This window comes from Macrobrachium nipponense, chromosome 2, assembly GCF_015104395.2.
Source record: "Macrobrachium nipponense isolate FS-2020 chromosome 2, ASM1510439v2, whole genome shotgun sequence".
Lineage (NCBI taxonomy): Eukaryota > Metazoa > Arthropoda > Malacostraca > Decapoda > Palaemonidae > Macrobrachium > Macrobrachium nipponense.
This window is the reverse complement of record NC_087201.1, coordinates 69,548,458-69,565,758: the sequence shown is the minus strand read 5'-3', so window position 1 is coordinate 69,565,758 and position 17,301 is coordinate 69,548,458. Positions and strand designations below refer to the sequence as shown.

The window sequence follows — 17,301 nt, the reverse complement described above, 5'->3', positions numbered from 1 at the left end:
GTGTATACTACTGCTAGACAGAATAGAATGGGAAATAAAACTGAAATTGTTGTCTAAACTGGGAAGAGAGGTTGACCATGACTACGTCCATTTAGTAAGCCGTGCTTTACCCGTTACTTGTGTTTTCATTTATATTACTTTCGTAAACTCTGTAATATCGTCTGATATAGACTCAAATACTTTTATTTAATATACCCTTAGGTAGTGTCATTATCGAAGGCAGTCGGATAAAAGCTGCATGGGGGAAGTGGAGAAAGATAGCTAGAGTAGTATGGGATAAGAAAAATGCCAATCAAGCTAAAAGTTAAGATATATAACACTGTGACAAGATCAGCGTTAATGTATGGGAGCAGAAACATGGGCTCTAAGAAGAAAAGAGGAAGTAAAGATTCAGAGAACAGAGATGAGATTGCTGAGTAGATTATGGGAGTATTGCTGTGTGAGAGATTGGAAAATGATGAAATAAGACGAAGGGAAGGCTTAGTAAAGATTACAGAAGTGATAAGAGAGTCATGATTGAGAGTGGTTATGGCAATGGCGGATCTAAAAATATCTCATGTATATATATATATATATATATATATATATATATATATATATATATATATATATATATATATATATATATATATGTTGTATATATTATTATATATATATATATATATATATATATATATATATATATATATATATATATATATATTATATATATATTATATATATATCAGTATATATATAATATATATATATATATAATATATATATATATATATATATATATATATATATAACATATATATATATATATATATATATATATATATATATATATACTATATATATATATATATATATATATATAATATATATATAGCCTATATATATATATATATGGATATATATATAATATATATATATATATATATATATACATATATATATTACGGTTTTTGATCGCCTCGTCTTCCCAGTATCATTCATTTTTAGTTATTTCCTAGAAGAACAGCCATTTTCATTTTTACGCTCACTTTAAAGCATTGGGGAGATTGGCATGTCTGGTCTGGGGGGAGAATAATCCATTAACAACTACACCTAGTGTATGGGTAAGAAGGGCAGGTCGCAGGGGTTATATAGGCTTCTTGGTGGGCTTTAGGTACTCCTAGCTTTAGACCACTTTTCCCACAAATGTGCTGGATGTGTTTTTGCATCTTTCCAGACAATGCTGTAGGCAGTGTGTGATCCCAGGCCGCTTGGAAATGCCCTGATTCGTCCTCAGTCTATGCCAGCTTCTGTTATCAGGCAGATGTGCTTGCCTCCGAGTTGAAGTCAGCCCCTTTGTTTTGTCGTCGCTGGTTGAAGCCCTCCTCAGACATCACGATACATGTGCAAGCCACTAAGGGACTACATGTACGTCTCGAAAGTGCAAAATCCAACCAGTCCTATTCCTTCAAGGCAAATCTTGCTATTTCCATTTTCAAATTTCCCTTTTCTTAAGAAACTACCTCTACTGAACGTCCCTTTGTCCACCGCCATCGTAGCACGTGCTACCCCTGTGACCTGTCCAAAATTAAGTCTTCATTGAACATTTAATTTAAGCACTAGAGTTCCTCCCCTAGTGTGTGATTAAAGATAAACACCCTCCATAGTGATCAGCTGAGATATTATGCAAGAAGTCTTTAGATTATGTTGTGTGTAATTTGGGAATTCATTTCCAGATTGCTGAGTCCATGCTCCGTCTCCTCGCAAGTGCTTGTATTACCTGAATTCATAAACTGGGAAACCAGCATTGCAGTAGATGTTGATTTCGGCTAGTTTTTCCACTTTGTGAAAGATAACAGTGTTCCAGACAATACACGACCTCCCCCGGATGGCATACCTGCCTTGCCTTTATCTCAGGCCATTCAATGTTGCTTGTAAATAAATGTAAATTAGATTAATCAGCCGAGTTTTAAATGGCGACCTTGCATTCCCTTTAACAGTTATCTAAGGTAAGTCATAAGCGCTCCATTTTCCCATATTTCCTTTTTTTACCCTTAAGTTTTGGACAAAGGCAAGCACCGCCCACCCACACGTCCCGGGACGGGCGGACGGGGCCTGCTACCAAGTCCCGGGACATGTGGCGAGCCCCGCCCGCCCGTCCCGGGATTCTTGGCATGCCCCGCCCGCCCGTCCTGGGAAACATAGCAGGCCTTGCCCACCCATCCCCGGGACACATGGCGGGTGGGCCCCGCCAGCCAGTCCCGGGAAACGTGGCGGGCCTCGCCCACCCTTCCATGACACATGGTGGACATCGCCCGCCGATCCCGCGACACATGGCGGCCCCGCCTGCCCATCCCGCGACACATGGCAGGCCCCGCCTGCCAGACCCGGGAAACGTGGCGAGCCCGCCCATCCCGCGACACGTGGCGGCCCCGCCTGCCCATCCCGCGACACATGGCAGGCCCCGCCTGCCAGACCCGGGAAACGTGGCGAGCCCGCCCATCCCGCGACACGTGGCAGGCCTCGACTGCCCGTTCCCGGAACGTGGCGGGCCTCGCCCGCCCATCCCACAACGCTTGTGGCAGTCCTCACCCCCGCCCGTCCCAGGACATGTGGCAGGCATTCGCCCCCGCCCGTCCCGTGACACGTGGCGGGCCTCATTTTGCCCATCCCGTGAAAACGGGTTGCAGACACTCGCCCTCCCGTCCCGGGACTCGTGGCAGCCCTGCCCGCCAACACCGGAACATGTGGCGGGCCTCGCCCGCCCGTCCAGGACACGTGGCAGGCCTCATCCCGCCCATCCCGGGACACGTGTCGGGCCTTGCCCACTCATCCCCGGACGCGTGGCGGCCACCGCCCACCTGTCCCGGGACGCGTGGCGGCCACCGCCCGCCTGTCCAGGGACTCGTGGCAGGCACCACCCACCCGTCCCAGGACACATGGAGGGCACTGCCCGCCCGTCCTGGGACTTGTGGCAGGCACGCCCGCCCGTCCCGGGACACGTGACGTGGCATGTCTGGTCTGGGGGGAGAATAATCCATTAACAACTACACCTAGTGTATAGGGTAAGAAGGGCAGGTCGCAGGGGTTATATAGGCTTCTTGGTGGTGCTTTAGGTACTCCTAGCTTTAGACCACTTTTCCCACAAATGTGCTGGATGTGTTTTTGCATCTTTCCAGACAGGTATTGTCTACAGTCATCTACCGACTTTTTACGTAAAACTCCGAGACTCTCCGTCTACAGGATCATCGCCTCTCTTGACGTCGAGAGCCTCTTCACGAACGTTCCAGTCGACGAGACGATTGAACACATCCTCGACAGAGTATACAGATGTGAGGAGACACAGGCTTTGAACATCCCAGAGGAAGCCCTAAAAGCCCTCCTTGAAATATGTACCAAGAAGGCACCATTCACGACCCACAGAGGACATCTTTATTGCCAGATTGACGGCGTGGCAATGGGATCCCCATTAGGGGTCTATTTGCCAACTTCTACATGAGTGTCGTCGAAGAAAGAGTTTTCAATAAGATCCCCTGTCCTCCCCAATACTACCGCTACATAGACGACACCTTCATAAAAGTTGGACAGAGAAGAGGACCTTGAAACTTTAAGAAACACCTTCGAAGAATGCTCCGTCCTCCACTTCACGTGTGAACGCAGCGTTGACGGTGCCCTACCCTTCCTGGACGTTCGGGTACAGCAGACCCCTACGGGATACACCACCACGGTTTACAAGAAACCCACAAACCCGGGTCTATGCCTTAATGGGTCCAGCGAGTGCCCAGACAGGTATAAAAGATCGGTGGTAGATGCCTTCGTCCGCCGCGCCCTTACACACTGTTCCACATGGAGAGAAACCACCGGGGAGATCGAAAGGTCTACACAAGTTCTCATTAATAATAACTTTTCAAACCGTATGGTCGAACGCCAAACGAGGGACTCCATAAATAAATGGCACCAAGAAGAACGACCGTAACTAACGACCAAAGTGGAGCTATAAAAAAATATTTATTTTATAAAAATCATATGCACCACAAATATTTGGAAGATGAAAAGGCTATAAGGAAAATAATCAGTGAAAATGTCTCCCCCCCACCTACAGAAAGTGATAAAATTAGCCTCATAATTTATTACAAAAGCATGAAAACCAGCCAGCTGCTTCTTAGAAACAACCCGGCGCCCCCAGAAACGTCTTTGAAGAGGAGTGTCATCTACGAATTCACATGCTCGGTGGATGGATGCCACCATTCTTATATCGGGATGACCACTACCAGACTCTCCAAGCGTCTCTCGTGTCATCTTCAAGAAGGGGCCATCTTCATTCACTATAGAGAAAAACATAACAGGAGACCAGAAAGAGCTGAGCTTATAAAGAACATAGAAATTATTGACCATGCACCGGACCGAAAACGCCTACGTTATCTTGAAGCATTACGCATATTAGAGAAGAAACCGACTATCAACACGGTAAAAGAAACAGAGTTTCTTCCCACCATCATAAGAATAAATGGCGCAAGAAACCAACCGACTACGTATACCGCCACGAGAGAGAGAGGAGAGATCGAGGGGGGAGACCTTACCTTACAGACCTTACATCTTGTTCGGTTGCCCCAGGTCCCTCAGTGTGAGGCACCTCTAATGTCTACCAGAGAGTTGCTAGTACATCTTCCGGTATATTTTGCATCTTCCAATCTTGGATGGTCTGGGATGCAGTTTAGATATTGTCGAGCTTATTCTTAAACACATCTACGCTCACTCCTGATATTCCTCAGATGAGCTGGCAACGCATTGAATAGACGCTGCATTATCGATGCTGGTGCGTAGTGGATTAATGTCCTGTGTGCTTTCCTTATTTTTCCTGGTATAGTTTTGGCACTATTAATCTACCTCTGCTTGCTCTTTCTGATATTTTTAGTTCCATGATATTTTCTGCTATTCCTTCTATCTGTTCCATGCCTGAATTATCATGTAGCGTTCTCTTCTCTTTTTTCTAGACTATATAATTTTAAGAATTGTAGTCTTTCCCAGTAGTCTAGGTCCTTAACTTCTTCTATTCTAGCTGTAAAGACCTTTGTACACTCTCTATTTGTGCAATATCCTTTTGATAGTGTGGGTACCATATCATATTGCAATATTCAAGTGGACTACGAACATATGTTTTATAAAGCATAATCATGTGTTTCAGCTTTTCTTGTTTTGAAGTGCCGTAACAAACATTCCCATTTTTGCTTTACATTTTGCCAACAGAGTTGCTATTTGATCATTGCATAACATGTTCCTATTCATCATCACACCAAGGTCTTTAACTGCTTCCTTATTTGTGATGGTCTCATTATTAGGTCCCTTATATGCATATAGCTTTCTTTCTCTGTCTCCATAATTTATTGATTCAAAGTTTATCAGAGTTAAATACCATCCTATTACCTCTGCCCAATCATATACTTTGTTAAGGTCTCTTTGTAGAGCGTTCCTATCTTCATCACAAGTAATTTTCTCTACTTATTCTTGTGTCATCTGCGAAACTACTCACTACCGAATCCTTAACATTATTGTCTATGTCTTCAATCATAATAACAAACAGTATTGCAGCTAACACCGTACCTTGCGGCACACCGGATATACCTTGGCTTCATCCGATTTCTCGTCGTTTGCAATAACTATCTGTTTTCTGTTGTGTAAAAATTCTTTTAACCATCTTCCTACTTTATCCACGATATTGTGTTTTCTAATTTTCTTCGCTAATATATTATGGTCTACTTTATCAAAAGCTTTTGCAAAGTCTAAATAAACCACATCTGTTTCATTTCCGCTTTTCATATTTTTGAATATGTTTTCACGGTGGACTAACAGTTGGGGTTTGTGTACTTTTTCCGGGTACGAAACCATGTTGTCCTTTATTAAACAAATTATTTTTATTAAATGTTTCATAATATTTTTCTTCATTACCCTTTCATACACTTTCATAATATGTGATGTTAGACTCACAGGCCTATAATTACTTGCTCTAGTCTTGATCACTTTTGAAAGTAGGGTAATATATGCTAATTTGTCTCATCATATATCTTGCCTGTATCTACACTTTGTCTTAATAATATTGCAAGTGGCTTTGCGATAGAATGAACTACTTTCTTTAACAAAATAGCAGGAATTCCATCAGGCCCTGCAGAGAGAGAGAGAGATCGAGGGGGGAGAGACAGAGAGAGAGAGAGAGAGAGAAAGAGAAAGAGAGAGAGAGGGAGAAACAGAGAGGAAAGAGAGAAGAAAGAGAGAGAGAGATGAGAGAGAGAAAGAGCAAGAGAAGGAGCAAACGAGAGAGAGAGAGAGAGAGAGAGAGAGATAGAGAGAGAAAGAGTGACAAGAGACGAGAGAGGAGAGGAACTTGCAGAAAGAGAAAGAGAGAGCAAGAGAGAGAGAAAGAGCGGAAGAAGTAGAGAGAGAAAGCAGGAGAGAACGAGCGGAAGATATATCAACCCCAACCAACACCCAACCGACGCTAATAACCCCGTCCAAACTACGTAGGTCTGAACGCCTCAGGGGGAGATTTCGTTACCATCCAACGACCAATTAAAATCCGTTCCCACCGACCCGCCCACGATTGTACACGATCTTGCATGCTATAAATACTTGTAAAACGTATCTTAATTCACTGTACTGTAAACTCTCATAGATTGACCCTTGCCTTGTGCGCTGTCGACACGTTAGAGGAATAAACCTAAGACAAATGAAAATCTTTACATGTCCTTAGGAAACTTAATACACCAGCTACATGCTGACGAGAAAAAGATAATAAGAAGAATTGAGAAGATTCTATATAAATTAAATGCCGTTGAAACAGCTATTGTATTCAATGCTACTGCCCTCAGAGAAGGCCTCCGTTCCCTAATAATAAAATTAATAATAATACAATTTTATAAGAACATAACTCGCGTTCGTAAACTGAAATGCAATATGAAAACAAAGTAGAAAACACTAACATCTTTATACCTATTTAAGGCGAAAATGACACTAGCCATGAATTAGCGCGACTCGACGCGACGCGTTTGGTGTGAACGCAACCCTAGTAAGACGTTGCGTATATGTTTAATATAATATACAGGCAGCTTTCTGAACGTCGGAAATATCTGAGACTCCTTGTAACACATTAAAAATGGGTTGTAAATATGCAATTCACAATTATCTTATAATTTGAGAATATGGAAATATTAAGAATTGTTTTGAATGAATGCGGTTCAGCGACCATTAATCACCTGGAATCTAAATTCAGTCCCAATTCAGTAACAGAACAAAAGTAAACACACCTTTGATTAACCACAAAGTCATTTTCCAGGGAATTCCATGTTATGTGACTGAAATTGTTTGTGTACAATTCTGTGATGGACGGTCAATTTGAATTACAGTAGTTTTAAAGAATGTTGTATTCCAATAAAATATGCAGCACTGCTACAGTACTGTGTAACCACACTATATCATCAAATTGTTTTAAAACTGAAAATTTCATAGAGATGATGAAAATTTGAATTCCATTATGTAGTATACTACCAGGTGTTTCGAAATTAGAGCCCCCCGCCCCCCCACCAACTCCACAGAACAAATGGAAAGTTATGAAGTTTTCTGCTATAGGCTACCTCCAAGTACATTATCATAAGTTTATATTAAGTCATTTTTCATTTTACATTTCTTGTATTTTCAGACTGAGTGACAGAGTTAGATACAGCCATGGCTAATGACTTGGAGGAAATCAGATGGATTGACCGAATCCGGGCTATAACCTTCAGAGAGGCCAGGGATGCTGGTGCATCCTTCATTTCACGTTCCTGGATAGCTAAATACATTAAAAGAGATGAATCCTTTGTTAAAAGAAACTGGAACAAAAATCCATATGACTGTCATCGCGAAAAGAGTGAGAATCTTGGAAGGTCTGAAGTCCTTTCTCAGGAGTCAAAAGACATCATAGCTGAGGCATTGGGTAGACCAAGAAAGTCTTTACATAATTGCGCTTGAACTAGAAACAAAAAGGGGAAAGAAGAGAAGTTATAGTATTGTATATCATGAGTTGAAAAAATCTGGTATCAAGTCATTTCATGTTATCAGCAAGCCCAACATCACTCAGCAACAGAGAGAAGACCGTGCATGGTTTTGTGGTTCATTTCTTAAAGATTGGGATGAAGCTGACTTTCTCCATGTTGCCACATGAGATGAATTCTTCATTTACACAGTCAGGAAGCCAAATCATAAAAATTACATCATTTGGGTTGCAAAGTTGGATGATATCAGCAATGACGTGCACTATTGCCAAGTTGTGAAATTTCCTGAATGTTTGCGAATTTTTCTCTGTTTCACAGCCAAACGGTTAATGTGGATCATTAAAGAAAAAGGACAGTCATGGAATGGCGAATACTTCAGAGAAACTGTGCTTACTGATGGAGTATTTCCCATCCTCAAAGATTCTGAAAATGTGTTATCTGTTGAAGAAATCACATTTTGCATTATAAGGCACCATGTTTCAAGGCTCTTCAGACAACAGGAGCTGCTTTGAAATAGTGGTATCGATTTTTTCTCGTCAAGTGAATTTCCAGGTAGCTCCCTTGACCTTAATGTGTGTGAAAACATCAGTAGTATCTTAAAGGATTGTGTTGAAGGGCGCACAGTGAACTATGATGGTATACCAAGCCCTAACGACCTGCGAAGAGAGGTGACCGAAGTGCTCAGGGAAATGGAGTTTGAGTCTCAGCTTTTTTGCAATTTACTGAAATCATACCCCTCAAGAATGCAGGCTGTAGTACAGGCAGATGGAGGCCACACAAAATATCAAATACTCAAAGAGAAACTTAAATAATTGCCTGTTCTGAATTACTATTGTTTTTGTCCATATTGATTTTAGAGGGGGGGCGCTTTTATTTCGAAACACCCTTTATATATGTTCATACAACCGTGTAACCTACCTACCTATATTGGATATCATTTCTATCGCTATGGAATGCATCCACCTACAATTCCAGTACCTGTTATTTAGTATAACACTGAACCGTCTTCTCTGCCAGAGAACTTGAGAGCACTTTTTTTTTACCTGGCAGTAGTTTTCATCAATTGAGACACAATAATCCATATTTAAGATATTTAATTATCTAATTAATTTTGTCTTGAGACCACTAAAACTAAACAAAAACAAGAAAATGCTGGCACATTTTATAATCATACAAACTCGCATTGTTAAGAATGCAGAGGTCTGTAGAAATACTTATGTAGGGAATATATTAGCTAGGAAAATCTACTAGTAGAGTTATGGTAGATGAAGGCGAAGGAGAGGTAGAGAGAGAGGTAGAAACTGAATGCAAAATAGGATGTTTGAAAAGTGAGACCATAAAACCAGCGCCTTCGACACAACAAAAGGTGATGAGGCAAGTTGTAAGGGTTGAACCTTTGTAAGTGTTTACATAATAAAAAATATGGAATGTTAGTCCATATATATAAAAGTCTAAAACTAAAGAGGTCAACCAGATTGCTTGCAGGAATGTGATCAGACTTGAGACGCTAAAGATGACGTATACAATAAGTATGTAGGCTAAGATAACATGCCGTCACCTGTAGTCATTCAATGTTTATAAACATTAGTCCAAGCTCCCTGCTTGAGACAACTACCGCCTACGTGATCTGTAGCGTGTCTCATTTGATTGTGTGTTCGTATGTAACTATGTCATCTGATAGTATGTTTCATATGTTCGAACTACTGTCTGTTCCTTCATAACTTGTAACAGAGATGGTAGACAGCAGAACAGAGTGAGCTATCGTCTTTAGAAGACCTGTACCTCTTTACCTAAGCTTTATCATGTAGAGGAATAGGATTAGCCATCATCATTGGCAGAAGCGATCAAGCTATCGTTACTAGAAACTTGTACAATCATATCTGATCTTCAGCATGTAAACTTCAGAAGAAATTATATCTATTTTTATACTTAGTGTTTTCTACAAGAACCTCACCGAACCATGAGTTTAAACACATCGTCGTAAAGATAATACCGACTTCGTAAGTGATCTACAAAACCCCAGACACTCCATTGAAGATGGAAGTGCAATACCAACCGACTTAGCGTATAGATTATCGCTAGTCTAACATTACCTCATAGGGCGCCTTATCATACAAGGCACAAGCCCCCCTAATACCTTGACCCATCAAGTGGGTGGTTACGATGGATCACGGCAACCACTAGGATTCGCCCAAGGGTGGGACTGGAAACAAGTAGGCGTTCAAGTTCAACCAATTAAGAAGGAATGGGGTGTTCTCCAGTTGAAAAGAAGGAGGAATCTGATTTATCATTATTTTCGATTACTTATTGAAAACAAACTAATGATGATATATGACAGGGAAAATGTTTTAATCTGTCCTGGGTCCTAAATCAAATATTGTTGCAAATACAATAGAAGTTCAGCTTCTCACTGCATAAAGAAAACATAATTTCAGGTCTATTTGAATGTATTATGATGTAAACAAGATATTACTATAGTAAATTCACATCACCAGTGCATCTGATGTCTAGGCCAGTCCCTTACGACGCTCCTGATTGGCTGTTGATAAAGCCAATCACGGGATGGAAACTCTCAGTCTCTCTCAAGAGTTCACATAGGCAGGATGTATGTTCCACCTCTCATGAGCGATACGTCTTTCAAAAGCATCCCTCAGGAGAAGTGGAACATACATCCTGCCTATGTGAACGCTCCAGCCCTGTCATTGGCTTATCAACAGCCAATCAGGAGCGTCATAAGAGACTGGCCTAGACATCAAATGCACGGCTGATGTGAATCTACCATAGACTGAATAATGTCCACTACTAATTTTACTTCAACATAGATGTCATTGATGACATGATAATGGATTGACGAACTGGGAAGATAGAATACTTATTAATTATGGTTGCCACTTGATCTTTACGAGTTTTTGCAGAGATGCAGGTATATATAATATTAGAACTTTCATTGTCTATGAAACGTGAGCTCCAAAGATATATTTTGAAACTCCGGACATTACCTTTGTACATAGCAAATAGATTAAAAGCGAGAATTCTTGTTTAGCGTACTACCTACTAGCGATAAAAATTGTATGCCCATAGGAGATTGTGGAGGTAATTGATCACTTGTATACTGCACCTATACGTATATATGATGATCATGAACTTCGCACATAGGGATTTGAAACGATTTATATCAAATGTTTCATTATACCTAAGGTACATTACTAATATATTATATATAAATATATATTATATATATATATATATATATCATATATATATGTCTATAGATATATATCTAATATATATATATATATATATATATATATATATATACATATATAGATATATATATATATATATATATATATTATATATATATATATATATATATGTATGTATATATATATATATATATATATCTATATATATATATCTATATATAGGTGTGTTTGTGTGTGTATATATATCTATAGATATATATATATATATATCTATATATATTACTATATATAATACATACATATATGCATATATATATATATATATATATAGAATATATCGATATATATCTATATATAGATATATAGATATATATATATAATATATATATATATAATATATATATATGTGTGTGTGTGTGTGTGTGTATATATCTATAGATATATATATATATATAGTATATATATATATATATATATATACATACCTATATATAGCAATATATATACATATAAACATATATATACATAATATATACACTCTATTATATATATATATATATCTATATATATATATATATATTATGTATATATACACACATATACATGTATATATACATATATACCACATATGTATATGCTTATATATGTAATATATACATATATATGTATGTATATATACATATATGTATATATACATACATATATATATTCATACATACATATATATATATACATTCGTACATATATATATATCTATTTATATTCATTATATATACATATATTTATACATGCACTGTATATATATATACATACATACATATACATACACCTATATATGTATATATGAGAAGTATTATTGTTTTCTTTCTTGTTTGTCCCAGATATATTTACAGATAATTTTATAATAAGCATAAAAGCATATATGTATCAGTATATAACTCATTAAATCATATAGGAAATAATTTTATAGTATATTAAGAGATTGATGTACATTAATCATATCACCGTCATCTTCTGATAAGAGTCTTATTTTTTATAATATTGTATTTGAATAAGAAATTGTTGAAAAGTAAAAAAATATTGGAATTTGTATATGATAAATTTACATGAAGAAATTGCTGCTGAAAATGCAGATGTGGAATCCGCATCGGCATACAAACTGGGATAGCTGCCCCGTAGACTTTTTATTCCTCATAGCAGCCGAAAATTCCGCACTTCGGCAACACTGCCTCTCAACCTTTCTACTCTCAATTTTCCCCTTTAAGCGGTGAATGACCTCATAGGCCCCAGCGCTTGGCCTCAGGCTTAAATGCTATATTCTATGCTATCGCTGCAAGCAATTTAAAGACTAGTCATTATAGTACTGGTTGTTTAGGATAGTAACTCTTATGGATACTGTTGGCTTAGTGAGTTTGTGAATTTGACACCGATTCTGAGATAATGAGCAAAATAGTCGAACTTGGTCATTACAGAAGTTTGGAGGATTTTAACATGACGGCCGTTAGATATGGAATGCTTCGTGTTGATGTATCATATGAAATGGCATTTGTGTTTCATGGGTAAATTAGTTTCTATCGTTTCTGCTTACTACAGAAATGAGAATTGTAAACTAACGAAGGAATTTATAAATTATCTAATTAAGTAAAATACATATGAATTCTCAATACGTGTTTTAATAATCTGTTTGCTATAGAATAGAATGGTGTTGGTAAAATGTTATTTATTTTTAAATAAGTTTAGTTAATTGTAAAAAACCAAATCTTAGAAACTGGTACCAGGCAGGATCAATAAGCATTGTAGTGAAATTAGTTACTCTAAACTTATGGAGGTTACTTGCCAGGATGATTGTCTTAGCTTATTTAGGGAAAGGTAAAAATAATGGATTTGCTAAGCGAGCTTCATCGTAACTGAACCTTGAGAGGAATAGCTGAATGGGAAAGAGTTGAGGGACTAGAATGGGAATATAGAATTTAGGCCAAAAGCCAAGCGCTGGGACCCATTAGGTCATTCAGCAGTGAATGGAAAATTGACTGTAAAAAGGTTTGAAAAATGTATCATGAGGAAAACCTTGCAGCTACACTGTTAAGCAATTGTTAAAGAGGGTAGAAAGTCAGATGGAGGAAAGAGAATAGATAAAAAGGAATGAAAGAGGCTGCATTTAAGAGTCGAAGGGTCGCTGCAAAGAACATTAAGTAATGCCTACAGTGCTCCACGTTAGGTGCCCTGACGGCACTACCCACCTACGGGAGAGTTGTGGAACTGCTTAAGCTCAGGAAGGGAGACTGAATAAAGAATTGCTTAGGCCGAGGAGGATAGACCAGAAGTTAGTGCCAGGAAGGGAGGCGCGAAGACAAATTGCTTAGGCCGTGGAAAAACATAAGTATAAACCCTTCGGCCCCCAGCTACAACCCCTATCATTCCTTTCACTGAACTTTCGTTCGTATTATCTTTTTTCCATCTTACTTTCCATCCTCTCCTAACAATTGTTTCATATTGCAACTGAGTTTTCATAAAGATATAATGAGGTGAACAGCAATATATGTGACTGGTGTATGACACCCGGGAATGATAGTTTGCGCTTATTCTTCAGAGAATGAAAACCTTCTGGTAGGGACCATGTGACCTCATGGCATCTAGGCCCCGTAGGAGGTTAGTGCTATCAGTGCACCTCACATGGTGCACTGTAGGCATTACTTGAGGTTTTTTGCAGCGTCCCTTCTGCCCTAGCTGCAACCTCTCTCGTTTCTTTTACTGTTCATCTTCATTTTGTCTTTCCACTCTCTAAAAATTGTTTCTTAGTGCAAATGCGAATCTTTAATACTGACTGCCAATTTCTCATTGAGCGCTGAATGACCTCATAGGTACCAGATGTTAGCCTCTGGCCTAAATTCTATTATCCTCATCTATGTGTTCAAGGGGGCATTAAGGCCTTGTTCACACGATCGGTTATCGCCGGGTGAAACGTTTTATTTCCACTTCCCCAGAATTTCCACTCCTCGGTCATTATTATAAATATAAATTGGACTCCCCCACTTACCATTATTATTTTAGTTACTCGTAATATTTGCGCTCCCCAGTTATTATTATCGTGTAATTTGCTACCCCCCCCCCCCCCCATCCTCTTGTTTCTGTAAGAGGTATGTATGACACAATGATTATACACAAGTGTCATCACCACCTTTGTTTTTTACTTAAGATTTCGGTGATCATCTCATATTTCATCTTATCAGTCTCATCATCCAATATTATTTATTTCTAATCCTAAACGATTTTGTGACAACTGACATCAATGTGTGTAATTTGAAGGTAGCCTTAATTCATTGCTATTTGTAAAAATACATGAAAAACAATAGAAAGTAAACGAATGAATATAGAGAGAACGTTAATATTTATCACATATTAATACTAAAAGTTTTTTTGTGACTAGTCCCTTTCCCTTTCTGCGCTTCTGTGATTTTGGAAATAATGATGATGTCCCAACTTCAAAACAATTTATAAGACGGTGTCTCATACTGGCTGTTATCGTATATGGCTTTTACTTCTTCTTTACCTTCAGCTTTTCCCATTTCTATATGGGTCGCTGTTTCTAGTCAGCCTTCTCCATCTTCCTCTGTCCTGTACATCTGTTCTCTTAGACCTTTTTCTTTCATGTTATTTAATAATTCATCTTTCCATCTGAACTTTAGCCTTCCCCTCCCTCTTCTCATGAGGAAGAAGATGACACACATGGCTGTTACATCACCGTCTTCTTCCAAAAACACTCGACGGCGTTGCAATTGCATGCAGGCCACAATCTTTCCCATTTTGCTGTTGGTCACAAGGTATGACATAAACTTGGAGGCAACCATCTTTGACAAGAGAGGAGTAACGAGTTTTAATTTGATGCTCTGCAGAGTCAGTTGATCGTTTGGGTTGCAGACTGTCTGCCAAATCTATCCTCCTTCTCATTGTTGAAGATGTAAACCAGTGCTTGCGGTCTTCATCACAATCGATCTGTAGACAGCCATTACCTGCCGAATCAAAACCGCTTTTTCTTTGTGACAACAGCGCTGTGTCCAGTCCGCTAATCTATGCTGAACACGCAGCAAAGTTTGTGCAGCAGTTATAATCTTATAATTAAGCAGTCATTATTCATGATTAAACCCTTTTTAGCTTCAGTCATTATTCATGATTAAGCCCTTTTTCAGCTTCAGTCATTATTCATGATTAAACCCTTTCAGCTTCAGTCATTATTCATGATTAAGCCCTTTTCAGCTTCAGTCATTATTCATGATTAAGCCCTTTTCAGCTTCAGTCATTATTCATGATTAAACCCTTTTCAGCTTCAGTCATTATTCATGATTAAACCCTTTTCAGCTTCAGTCATTATTCATGATTAAGCCCTTTTGCAGCTTCAGTCATTATTCATGATTAAGCCCTTTTCAGCTTCAGTCATTATTCTTGATTAAACCCTTTTCAGCTTCAGTCCTTATTCATGATTAAGCCCTTTTCAGCTTCAGTCATTATTCATGATTAAGCCCTTTTCAACTTCAATCATTATTCATGATTAAGCCCTTTTCAGCTTCAGTCATTATTCATGATTAAGCCCTTTTCAACTTCAGTCATTATTCATGATTAAGCCCCTTTCAGCTTCAGTCATTATTCATGATTAAGCCCTTTCAGCTTCAGTCATTAAACTTCAGCCATTATTCATGATTAAGCCCTTTTCAGCTTCAGTCATTATTCATGATTAAGCCCTTTTCAGCTTCAGTCATTATTCATGATTAAGCCCTTTTCAGCTTCAGACCATTATTCATGATTAAAGCCCTTTTCAGCTTCAGTCATTATTCATGATTAAGCCCTTTTCAGCTTCAGCCATTATTCATGATTAAGCCCTTTTCAGCTTCAGTCATTATTCATGATTAAGCCCTTTTCAGCTTCAGTCATTATTCATGATTAAGCCCTTTTCAGCTTCAGTCATTATTCATGATTAAGCCCTTTTCAGCTTCAGTCATTATTCATGATTAAGCCCTTTTCAAACTTCATCATTATTCATGATTAAGCCCTTTGCAGCTTCAGTCATTATTCATGATTAAGCCCTTTTCAACTTCAGCCATTATTCATGATTAAGCCCTTTGAATAATGATTAAGCCCTTTCAAGCTTCAGTCATTATTCATGATTAAGCCCTTTTCCAGCTTTCAGTCATATTCATGATTAAGCCCTTTTCAGCTTGCAGTCATTATTCATGATTAAGCCCTTTTCAACTTCAGCCATTATTCATGATTAAGCCCTTTTCAGCTTCAGCCATTATTCATTGAGTAAGCCCGTTTTCAGCTTTTCAGTCATTATTCATGATTAAGCCTTTTCAGCTTCAGTTCATTATTCATGATTAAGCCCTTTTCAGCTTCAGTCATTATTCATGATTAAGCCCTTTTCAGCTTCAGTTCATTATTCATGATTAAGCCCTTTTCAACTTCGGTCATTCCTTCATGATTAAGCCTTCTCAGCATCAGTCATTATTCATGATTAAGCCCTTTTCAGCTTCGGTCATTATTCATGATTAAGCCCTTCTCAGCATCAGTCCCATTATTCATGATTAAGCCCTTTCAGCTTCGGTCATTATTCATGATTAAGGCCCTCAACTTTCAACATTATTCAATATTAACGATTCCTTTTCAGTCATTAATTCAGATTAGCCCTTTTTCAGCTTCGGTCATTATTCATGATTAAGCCTTTTCACTTCGTCATTCATGGATTCGCCCTTTTCAGCTTCAGTCATATTCATTTGATTAAGCCCTTTTCAGCTTCGGGTCATTATTCATGATTAAGCCCTTTTCAACTTCATCATTATTCATGATTAATCCCTTTTCAGCTTCAGTCATTATTCATGATTAAGCCCTTTTCAGCTTCGGTCATTATTCTGATTAAGCCCTTTTCAGCTTCGGTCATATTTTCATGATTAAGCCCTTTTCAGCTTCAGGTCATTAATTTTAATTGATTAAGCCCTTTTCCAGCCTTCGCCCGTTCATTATTCATGATTAAGCCCTCAACGAAGGAACAAATTCCATGAGGTTGCTTCCGCGATTGCCTCTTCATTCTAGTTCCTAGTTCC

The 17,301-nt window shown here is 38.5% G+C and overlaps 2 protein-coding genes across 2 annotated transcripts in view; one reads left to right on the top strand and one right to left on the bottom strand.

Moving 5' to 3' along the window:
• LOC135221206 (collagen alpha-1(III) chain-like) overlaps positions 1 to 2,282 on the bottom strand; it is a 43,064-nt gene extending 40,782 nt beyond the window's left edge. Inside the window, exon 1 of the mRNA XM_064259027.1 lies at positions 2,070 to 2,282. Coding sequence (XP_064115097.1) covers positions 2,070 to 2,282 — 213 coding nt within the window. The remainder of the gene's footprint in view (positions 1 to 2,069) is intronic.
• LOC135221205 (uncharacterized protein DKFZp434B061-like) lies at positions 2,281 to 2,985 on the top strand. The gene has a single exon (XM_064259026.1). The coding sequence runs from the start codon at positions 2,281 to 2,283 to the stop codon at positions 2,983 to 2,985; it is 705 nt and encodes a 234-aa protein (XP_064115096.1).
• The last annotated feature ends 14,316 nt before the right edge of the window (positions 2,986 to 17,301 follow it).